We start from the raw sequence: 11736 nt of genomic DNA on the forward strand, positions 1-11736 counted from the left end.
CTTGATTGGTTATCTAGAGACCAGTGCAAATGATCATCATCATTAAATTGAACATGCGCAAAGTATATTATCACTGTTAATTTTAAAACATCGTCTGAAGTTTAAAAACGTGTAAACGTCCTGAGACTTTAAGATGGTCTCATCAGTATTTTTAATATAACTGAAGTGGTACTGGTGCCATTATCTTTAAGAGAACAGTCATATTGCCCAAAGAATGCAGACTCAAAATTTATTTTTGTCTTTGATGTCTCTTGTTCTCACAGTCAAACTTGCCTCCAACATCTGACTCTGAAGGCAAGCAGAATTCTACTAAGGTGCTTCATCAATACAGTAATAAGATATCAGATCTTGATGTGCACTGTTTGGCCCAGCTACAACCTTACCAGTCTCCATCTTCAACTCCGACAATATCCTTCCCCTCCAATACTTCTGAGACACTCAGAGGAGATAGCAAGTCTGATACACTAAAGGTCACAGTCAAGCTTAAGCCTCGGCCACGAGCAGTACATAACGGTGGGGATGACTCTCGGTATTTAATAGGAAAGCGCTTTAAGGCTCTACGCTGGAGAAGGTGGAGTGTTCAAATCATGTTGCCTAAGGGTAACTACCACCTGCCGGAGGAGGAAGAGGTTGATGAACTACTGAAAAAACTGGGGATGTCTCTTAGGCCTGAGCCCATGCCCAGAGACTTGCGCCGCTGCTGCTTCTGCCACGAAGAAGGTGACGGGCACACTGATGGGCCGGCCCGTCTGCTAAACCTTGATCTGGACTTATGGGTTCACCTTAACTGCGCCCTGTGGTCTACTGAAGTCTATGAGACCCAAGCTGGAGCTCTCATTAACGTAGAGCTGGCCCTGAGGAGAGGCCTATCGGTTCGCTGTGTGTACTGTCAGCAAATGGGTGCCACAAGTGGCTGCCACCGATTGCGTTGCACTAATGCGTACCATTTCACATGCGCCCTTAAAGCACAGTGCATGTTCTTCAAAGACAAGACTATGCTGTGCCACATCCACAGACCCCGAGGAACTGGCACAATAGGAGGTGGGCTGGCAGGGAACGAGCACGAACTCCGCTGCTTTTCAGTGTTCCGCAGGGTCTACGTACAGAGGGACGAGGCACGTCAGATCGCCAGCATCATCCAGAGGGGTGAGCGGGAGCACACCTTCCGCGTAGGCAGCTTGGTGTTCCATGCTGTCGGTCAGCTGCTGCCTCAGCAGATGCAGGCCTTCCACTCGATGTCTGCCATTTTTCCTGTGGGCTATGAGGCCAGCCGAATCTACTGGAGCATGCGTCATGGCACCCGGCGTTGCCACTATGTGTGTTCCATCGATGAGAAAGATGGCGAACCTGAGTTTATCATCCGTGTAGTGGAGCAGGGATATGATGACTTGGTTCTTACTGGATCCTCGCCAAAAAGTAAGCAGTTGCACTTAACGGCATTTACACAGTTAACCAGTTCCGTATGTTTTTTTGTTGTTGTTTTTTACTCCAGAGATATCTTGTATAGATCTAGCAACAAGTGTACAGTAGTGAACATGAATAAACAACAATGCTTACGAATAGAAATGAGTTTTTTCCACACCTTCTATTTCAGGGTGTTGTAGTTAATTTTGCTATCACATTAAAAATATTATCTGATTCTTCTTACAAAAAGGGTTTGCACATCAGTTCTTGTAGTGTTAAAGAAGTCATTGTCTGAGAAAACACTATTGTTTTGAATTCTCCAGTTGTTTTCTGGGAGGCAACTTTTTAAGAATTTTCTCATGTTGTGGTGTAGGTGTGTGGGATAAAGTTCTGGAGCCCGTGGCTGAGAGAAGGAATGAGACGGGATCTCTGAAGCTCTTCCCAGTTTACCTGAAGGGAGAGGATCTGTTTGGACTAACTGTATCTGCTGTTACCAGGATTGTAGAATCTGTAAGTGATAGTCAAATAACGCTTTTAAGCAGTTATTGACTAACGAATGCTCAGGGCTAAGTTTCCCAAAAACATTGTGAGCTTAAGTACAATCTAGGCCCATTGAAACCAATGGAGCTACGATCAACTTAGGCTTGCGATACTTTAGGGAAATGCAGCCCTGATTTAGCACTCGATAGACCGAAATGTTTAAGACGTATTTTGTGGGTGTGGAAAGAAGACAGAAATTTGATTTTGAGAGGAAACAGCAAATTAGATTTCTAGAAGCACAAATGGACCACCCGTCCTAAATTATCATTGTTGAATGCAAGCTTACATCTCAACTTCTGTATCTGTTCCAGTACCCAGTAGTCTTTGCACATGACAGCTTTTCTACCTTAAGGATGTAAAGTTTGCATGAACACTGCAAGTGTACATAGAACTTCTGAATTCCCAAAGTTTTTGAGCTTTATTCACATATTTTGATTTTCAATACCCTTGACTTTAAAACTGAAGTTTTAAAAACTTCTAAATATCTGTTCAGTAGTCCCTAAGTAACAGACATGACATAATTCATTGTGGTACTTCACTACAAAAAATCAGCTGCAAAGTTGATATAAAATAATAAAATATGATACTGTATCAGCAGTATTATATTTTGTAAATCATGTTTAGTAATTAAGTGTGCATTAAGGTCACTGAGCTTTGACATTCCATTTGTGTCCGGTACATGTGTTTTCGAGTGGCCAAGTCCATTGGTCTGGGTCACGGAACATATCCTTTGTTTTTTGTTTGTTTTTGGGATGCCATAAAATTCTATTTGCATTTTAATTATTAATAAATGAGATCTTTTCTGTAAACGTTCCTTTCTTGGTAATCGTATTGTAATCTTTGTTTTTAGCTTCCTGGAGTTGAAGCATGTGAGCAGTACACGTTCCGTTATGGCCGTAACCCACTGATGCAGCTGCCCTTGGCCATCAACCCTTCTGGATGTGCCCGCTCTGAACCAAAAGCTTGCACACATGTCAAGAGGTTCGTGTTAAGGTATTCTGTATAATTTAAACTTCCTTTCCCGTCCATGTTTGTATTGGATTTCCTGTTTTCCCTGTGGTCTGTGAGTGAACATCCATTCATGTCCCGGTTTAACCTGTGAGCTTGGTTTGCTGTGAGTTAATATGGCCCTCAATCAATCATTAAGCATCTATCTTTATATGAAACTACAGAGACTAAATGATGAGAATTGGTTTATTTTGAGTTGGACATGGACAAAAAGTAATGCAGTTCAGTGGAAGTCAAGAACAGCTGTTTCAGTGATTCAAACTAACGGATTACCAAAAAAAAGCTTTATCAAAAAGAAGTGAGTAATTTGTTTGTGAAATCAGACTACATTGTTCATGTTGCTTGTTTGTGTATACATCTTGTTTGTTTAATGTCTTGCATTATTTCATTGCAATCTTTCTCTGCACATTCAAAAATGGCTCAGATAAATTCATTTGTTTTACGATGGCACTGTAGATTCATCATAGCTGCAGTTATTAGAGTATAATACTAGGGTTGGGATTCCGAAACCCCGTGCCAATATGAATCAGAACGCAGATTTCGTGCCTCATCTCAGTGCCACTTAAATGCTTGAGCGATCGATTTAAGTACTTGTACTCTGTTTCTCCGAAACGGACATAAGGATCACTGACACCGCACACGAAAAATAATTTCACCAAATGAAAACATTCAGGAGCGCAAATAAAAAAGCTCTAATATTACAAATCCTATACATCTTTGCTGTAACGCTGTTTACTCCTTTACAGCTATAGGAATGCCTTTGTCCATATTAGGGATTTCCTGAGTTCTATTCCTTCTGAGATGAAGATGTGGAGTTTCTGTGGGAGGGCGCCCTCTGGTGTCCAGTATGAATGAAACAGGCCAATCCAGCCTATTTTTTTTATTTATTTTTTTTGTACCGGTTTAGGTACCGATACCCTTTTAAAATGATCGATTTGGCACCGGTATCATAAAAAACCCCAACAATACCCAACCCTATATAAAACTAGTATACAATTGGAGTGTTTCTATTAGTACATTCGGTCTACTTCAGCAGAATCTGCAACTGTATAATGCAACACCGATATTGGAATTTTCATTAATGGAAGTAAACCGCATAAATGTCTTCAGTTTTTTTTTTTTTTTTATTACAGCGAAAAGTGTTCTGAACAGGACCAAATATAAGCCATTCCTGTTTGCTTGTTTTTAAATGAGACTCGTATGATTATGTTTCTGATTCAGGCCTCATACCCTCACCAGCTCCTATAAGACCCCGCAGAGCGCTGGGATCCCGGCTGAGATGGGTGTTGCCCCATACAGCAAGCAGTTTGTCCATTCCAAGTCCTCCCAGTACCGTCGAATGAAGGCTGAGTGGAAGTCCAACGTCTACCTGGCTCGTTCACGTATACAGGTAGAAAGATCAGAATGGCTTAGAATATTAGAGAAAATAATGATCGTGGGATTTAGTAGCTTAAAAGACACTGTTTGGAATAGAATGAATAAAAACATAACCACTCATACCACACACACACATATATCCTCCACAGTATGCAAATGTAAAGTCAAGTCAACTTTATTTATATAGCACTTTAAACAAAATACATTGCGTCAATGCAACTGAACAACATTCATTAGAAAAACAGTGTGTTAATAATGCAAAAAAAAATGTTAAGAATACCCAGATTGACCTTTTACATTTGACAAAATGTTTTATATACACAAGTACACTATGCCATATACTGTTTCCCACAATACAGCACTTAACTCATCCTTGTATTTTCAGTATGAAGAATAGTTAACGTGGATTTTTTTTTTTTTTTTTTTCACATTATTTAACTTATTACATGTTACAGGAAGAGGTCACCGTACAATGCCATAGCATTCTACCCATTTCAAATGTTTATTGTGTAATGCCTACTGTTACATTTGAATACAGTAAGCAGTAATATAATAATATAAATAAGTTAGCTAGTATTCCATTCTGAACAATATTTTTTATGTCTTGGCTCAAACCTGTAGTAATTTGAGATTTGCATTATTTTAATTTAGGGTTTAGGGCTGTACGCTGCTAGGGATATTGAGAAGTACACCATGGTTATAGAATACATTGGTACCATCATTCGCAGTGAGGTGGCAAACAGAAGAGAGAAGATGTACGAGGCAACGGTATGCATTATAATAAAACTCAATCTAAAATAATATTAAGTCAAGTCACAAGTGCGACTTCTGTCCATGTGTTTTTATTAATTTTGATTTTTGTTATTTTTCAGAATCGTGGAGTCTACATGTTTCGCATTGACAGTGAGCATGTAATTGATGCGACTATTTCAGGAGGACCTGCAAGGTGGAAAATAAACTTGATTTTTATTGTTAGTTTTTAAATGCCAGCAGTGGTAGCTTTAGACACTAGGGACAAAAACATACTACACACAAACACACATGCTTGGCCAAGGCCTTGTGTGTGTGTGTAAGTGCTCATATAGATGCTGTAGCTTTTAATATCAAATGCAAAGTAGTATTATGCGATTAATTGATCAATCAAGCTTCCATAGCTAACAACGTTTGCTTTCTCATGCATTCTTGTACTATGTTTTAGCCTCACTTGCTTATTCTGGGTCTACTAGTCAGTTTATTTCTAAATTGTTTTTTTTTTTTTTTTTTTCACCAGGTATATCAACCACTCCTGTGCACCCAACTGCTTTGCTGAAGTTGTAAGCTTTGAGAGAGATCACAAGATCATCATCAGCTCCAACCGCAGAATCCAGAGAGGTGAAGAGGTAAAGCTAGTTCATCCTGCCAGTCACATCTATGAAATGTGGCCCGTTCAAATTTAATAATGTGGTCACTTTTTTTTTTCTTTTCTTTTTCAGTTGTGTTATGACTACAAGTTTGATCTGGAGGACGATCAGCATAAAATCCCATGTCACTGTGGTGCAGTAAACTGCCGGAAATGGATGAATTGATCGATATCAGTGAAACGATTAACAATTGAACATAGACATTCCTTTTAATTTATTTTTTTAGGCCCAGGAAATTACTTCAATTCTGATTTATATATATATATATATATATTTATAAAATTACAGACAAAAAAAAACTAAACATTGTCAGTGCATGATGTAGACCGCAGAACTGTAGGTGCTTTTAAAAGCATATCGGCCTGGTGTTTAAAATGAAAACGACTCCTGGGGACTGTTTCGACTCCGTGTCAGAAGAGTTGATGTAGTATGATTGAGCACCTTCACCTAAAAGAAAAAATAAGCTGCACACTGGTAACTCTGAATTGCAAAGACAATGTTAATGAAAAATGTATTTTTCCTGCAAGAGAGATGAGACGAAGCGCTTCGGCTGATGGCGAGCGAGTGGTAAACAGGATTTTCAGGTTGGTTTAGGCTTGAAAGTGCTGGCCACGGCCTTATTTAGATAAAAAGAGGCGGGTCCTCTGGGTAAAATATATACATATAAATATATACACACAAATATATACACACATAGTTACAGAAATGTAGACACCACTGAACAAGGAATGTACTGAGAAGACTTCCTTAGGGATAAAGCTAAGGGAATTATTAACTTGCACTAAAACAGAAAGATACAGTTTAAATACTTGATTCCATGAGTCAGTTTATTTTTTTCCTTTGTTTTGATTTCTGTAAAATAAGAGACAGCTTTTGTATTTATTACTGATCGAAGCTATTTTTTAAAGATGTGGAAAAGCAGAGAGTTGAGCTGCTGGGAAAGCCTTCCGATTGGTCAGAACGTTACTTTATACAAGTGTAAATATTCGTCTATAAATGAACATTTTGAAATACTCGACCAAATGCTACCGTAACTTTATCATAGCTGGCTGAGTGACCTTTTGTTTGTTTTCAACAAAATGAAAAAAATAAAAAGTTTAAAAAAATTATTTAAGAAGGATGTCAAGATATCATTTTGAGAGTATATGTATTGTAAAAAAAACGAAAAAAAAAAAATCAATTGTACAGAATCTGTAAAAAAAAAATGAATTCAGAGTATTTTTGTTGTATTTAGAATGTAGAATCAATATTGTTTAGAATGATCTGACCACTTGAAGAAAGGTTTCCTTACTTTTGCTTTTTTGCCATTTCTTTTTTATATATATATATTTTCGCAATCAAAACGAGCACCAATCATGCTGAGATGATTGTGAAATCTTAACTCTGTTCATCAGATTAGTGTGAGCTGTGAATTCCCATTTAAAGCCCATAAGGCATTTGATAGTTCCCAATAGCGAGCACTAGCTGTTCTCAGCCCTCCACAGCATAGACTCACGTTTAGAACTTCAAAGATGAAGTTCAATGCCTTTCACATTCAGAAAACTTAATGCGTAGACATTTAATGAAATGTAAAGTATGCTTCTTTCTTGTTTACATTTAATTAATAAAAGAAGACTTATTTTTGGTGGTGGTAAAAGTAAAAATCATGGTGTGATGTCACGCACTCAATGAAATTATTCAAACCTGGTAGTTGCACTTTGCACACCAGTTTGAAATGAAGTTTTTTTTTTTTTCATGTGCACAACTAATGTGGACTGCAAATGTTGGTATTCTTAAACAGTCCTGAGCTTGTAATATACATGGCATGATGTATTTTTTTCAGTTTTCAGATAAATCAGTTGTACATAATTTCTGAGTGACTGGATGTAATAAAATTTGTTTCTTGGATTTTTTTTTTCTTGTACAATATTCAGACATTTAACAGTGTTTGTCTTTTTTCTTTGTCCTGTATAGTAGTATCCAATGTTAAAACGAAGATTCTTTTTTTTTTTTTTTAGTATACAACGTGTGGATTTTGGAGTTTGTGGAATCAGGTTTAGAAACATTTACAAGACAAAATAAAATATTTTACGTCATATTTCTTTTCCTGTCATTATTGTGAGGTTTAAAGGGGTGGTTGATTGCAATTTCACTTTTTTAATGTTAGTTTGTAATGTTGATGTTTGAGCATAAACTATATCTGCAAAGTTGCAGCACTGAAAGTTCAATGCCAATGGAGATATCATCTTTTAAAATTATGGCAGTTTAATGCCTATAAAAACGGCTGGTAAGGGACTACAACGAGCTTCCCAGGTCCATTACGTCACAACCACAGATAAACCCCACCCCCGGGAACACGCAACAAAAGGGGTGGGGCCATGTTGAGCTGCTTTAGAGAAGAGGAAGAGAGATCTGGGGTGCAAGTAAAAATCTGTACATATATGAATTGTGATTCTGTCTTCTAACGATTCTAATGGAGTTACAAGTTTCAAAACCAATGTTCTAAAGCAGCGGTTCTCAATCCTGTTCCTTGTGTTGCCCTGCTCTGCTTGCTAGGTTCTGTGTGATCCTCTCCATTAATATTTGCTGTCTCAATCGGGCTCAAATTGATAACCTAGAGGATGTCATTGTTTACAATACAACCGGAGCACATTCTTAGCTTGAGAGGTGGGATGTTCAAACATGTTTAGGGAAATAACAACTACCAGTCTTAGCCCTTCGCGTATTTCTGAGGGATGGGCTTCATCAAAACAGGAAATAATCAAGAGGACTGTAGGAGAAGGGACGGATTGGTGTGAAATAAAGGTAAATTATGTGAAAAATAATGCGTAAAAAAAAAAACGAAGCATGAACATGTTAGACTGCACCCCATAAACACAATCAAGCCTAGAAAAAAAAAAATCAACCACCCCTGACTTGGTTGAGAAACATCTCGGTTACGTATTTAACCACGGTTCCCTGAATAGGGAACGAGATGCTGCGGTGACGTCACCGTATGGGAACACCCCTCGGTGTGACGAATATCTGAAGCCCTATACCATCCCGCCAATCTTATTGGCCAAATAGAGCTCGGCACCGCCCTACGCATGCGTCTTCATGAACTGAAGAAATGCTACCAAGGTACAGAACGGCCGGGACCGCAGCATCTCGTTCCCTATTCAGGGAACTGTGGTTACATACGTAACTGAGATGTTCCCTTTCATAGGTCACTTCGATGCTGCGGTGACGTCACCGTATGGGAACCCTATACCATCACGCCTGATGTACCTAATAGTTGGAATCCAAGGAAAGCATCTGCTCAAGCAGACAGACGCTGGGAGCCATCCTCACATCCAAACCGTAAACCTTGACAAAAGTGCTTGGTGAGGAACATCCTGCCGCAGCACAGACATCCTATATAGAAGAACCACTGAGAAAGCTTGTGATAAAGCCACTGCCCTCGTGGAATAAGCTCTAACTCCTAAGGGCGAAGCGAGTCTGCGCGCCTCATGGGCTAAAGATATAGTCTCCACCAGCCAATGGGACATGCGCTGCTTTGTGACAGCATGGCCTCTATTTTGTGTCCTAACAGACAAAGCTGGTCGGACTCACGCCATGGAGCTGTTCGATCAACATAAGTCTTCAGCGCTCTGACAGGGCAAAGACTCAGATCTCCTGACTCCGCCTCTGCAGGGGGTAAAGCCTCCAAGACCACTTGTTGAAAGTGAAAAGGGTTCGAAGCGACCTAGGGAAATAATAAGGCCTGGTGCAAAATCCATGCACGGGGGTGAAACAGAAAAAGACTGTAAATCCCCAACTCTCTTGAGGGAGGATAAAGCCACAAGAAGAACTGTCTTTAAGTAGGAGTTTATCTGGTATAGTTTCAAAAGGCTCAAACGGATGTCCTGATAAACCTTGCAACACAATGGATAAATCCCATGAAGGAACTCGCACAGTGCGGAAAAGCCTCAGCCATCGCGCACCTTGTATAAAACGAGACACCAGCAGATGACGGCCCACTGAAGCACCATCTATATATACGTGGTTAGCTGAAATGGCTTTGAAACGGTTTTGAAGGAACCCCAGTACTGAAGCCACTGGGCAGTAAACCGGATCCAATTACGAATTCCACACCAGGTCGTAAACAGTTTCCATTTGAAAGCATACAGTATTGTTCAAAATAATAGCAGTACAATGTGACTAACCAGAATAATCAAGGTTTTTAGTATATTTTTTATTGCTACGTGGCAAACAAGTTACCAGTAGGTTCAGTAGATTGTCAGAAAACAAACAAGACCCAGCATTCATGATATGCACGCTCTTAAGGCTGTGCAATTGGGCAATTAGTTGAAAGGGGTGTGTTCAAAAAAATAGCAGTGTCTACCTTTGACTGTACAAACTCAAAACTATTTTGTACAAACATTTTTTTTTTCTGGGATTTAGCAATCCCGTGAATCACTAAACTAATATTTAGTTGTATGACCACAGTTTTTTAAAACTGCTTGACATCTGTGTGGCATGGAGTCAACCAACTTGTGGCACCTCTCAGCTGTTATTCCACTCCATGATTCTTTAACAACATTCCACAATTCATTCACATTTCTTGGTTTTGCTTCAGAAACAGCATTTTTGATATCACCCCACAAGTTCTCAATTGGATTAAGGTCTGGAGATTGGGCTGGCCACTCCATAACATTAATGTTGTTGGTTTGGAACCAAGACTTTGCCCGTTTACTAGTGTGTTTTGGGTCATTGTCTTGTTGAAACAACCATTTCAAGGGCATGTCCTCTTCAGCATAGGGCAACATGACCTCTTCAAGTATTTTAACATATGCAAACTGATCCATGATCCCTGGTATGCGATAAATAGGCCCAACACCATAGTAGGAGAAATATGCCCATATCATGATGCTTGCACCTCCATGCTTCACTGTCTTCACTGTGTACTGTGGCTTGAATTCAGAGTTTGGGGGTCGTCTCACAAACTGCCTGTGGCCCTTGGACCCAAAAAGAACAATTTTACTCTCATCAGTCCACAAAATGTTCCTCCATTTCTCTTTAGGCCAGTTGATGTGTTCTTTGGCAAATTGTAACCTCTTCTGCACATGCCTTTTTTTAACAGAGGGACTTTGCGGGGGATTCTTGAAAATAGATTAGCTTCACACAGACGTCTTCTAACTGTCACAGTACTTACAGGTAACTCCAGACTGTCTTTGATCATCCTGGAGGTGATCATTGGCTGAGCCTTTGCCATTCTGGTTATTCTTCTATCCATTTTGATGGTTGTCTTCCGTTTTCTTCCACGTCTCTCTGGTTTTGCTCTCCATTTTAAGGCATTGGAGATCATTTTAGCTGAACAGCCTATCATTTTTTGCACCTCTTTATAGGTTTTCCCCTCTCTAATCAACTTTTTAATCAAAGTACGCTGTTCTTCTGAACAATGTCTTGAACGACCCATTTTCCTCAGCTTTCAAATGCATGTTCAACAAGTGTTGGCTTCATCCTTAAATAGGGGCCACCTGATTCACACCTGTTTCTTCACAAAATTGATGACCTCAGTGATTGAATGCCACACTGCTATTTTTTTGAACACACCCCTTTCAACTAATTCAACTAATTTCCCAATTGCACAGCCTTAAGAGCGTGCATATCATGAATGCTGGGTCTCATTTGTTTTCTGAGAATCTACTGAACCTACTGGTAACTTGTTTGCCACGTAGCAATAAAAAAATATACGAAAAACCTTGATTATTCTGGTTAGTCACATTGTACTGCTATTATTTTGAACAATACTGTACGTGGTTAGCTGAAATGGCTTTGAAACGGTTTTGAAGGAACCCCAGTACTGAAGCCACTGGGCAGTAAACCGGATCCAATTACGAATTCCACACCAGGTCGTAAACAGTTTCCATTTGAAAGCATATAAGCTTCATTATAGTCTCGGTGGTTTCAACAGAAAGACCGGGACATATTAACTCACTCCACTCAGAGGCCACGCCCACAGCTTCCATAGATCTGGCCTTGGTGCCAAATCATTCCATGTGCTTGC

At 39.4% G+C, this 11736-nt stretch overlaps 1 protein-coding gene across 12 annotated transcripts in view; it reads left to right on the forward strand.

Moving 5' to 3' along the window:
* Positions 1-7804, forward strand: part of kmt2ca (lysine (K)-specific methyltransferase 2Ca) — a 137316-nt gene extending 129512 nt beyond the window's left edge. For 9 of the 12 annotated variants that reach the window (XM_052596569.1, XM_052596571.1, XM_052596568.1 and 6 more), the window contains 8 exons: positions 264-1416; positions 1778-1914; positions 2795-2937; positions 4174-4342; positions 4981-5097; positions 5202-5275; positions 5600-5708; positions 5802-7804. In XM_052596569.1, coding sequence (XP_052452529.1) covers positions 264-1416; positions 1778-1914; positions 2795-2937; positions 4174-4342; positions 4981-5097; positions 5202-5275; positions 5600-5708; positions 5802-5894 — 1995 coding nt within the window. In that variant the 3' untranslated portion in view covers positions 5895-7804. The remainder of the gene's footprint in view (positions 1-263; positions 1417-1777; positions 1915-2794; positions 2938-4173; positions 4343-4980; positions 5098-5201; positions 5276-5599; positions 5709-5801) is intronic. The other 3 variants (XM_052596577.1, XM_052596572.1, XR_008183338.1) reach the window with 2 other exon arrangements.
* Positions 7805-11736: the final 3932 nt, after the last annotated feature.

This window comes from Carassius gibelio, chromosome B24 (assembly GCF_023724105.1).
Source record: "Carassius gibelio isolate Cgi1373 ecotype wild population from Czech Republic chromosome B24, carGib1.2-hapl.c, whole genome shotgun sequence".
Lineage (NCBI taxonomy): Eukaryota > Metazoa > Chordata > Actinopteri > Cypriniformes > Cyprinidae > Carassius > Carassius gibelio.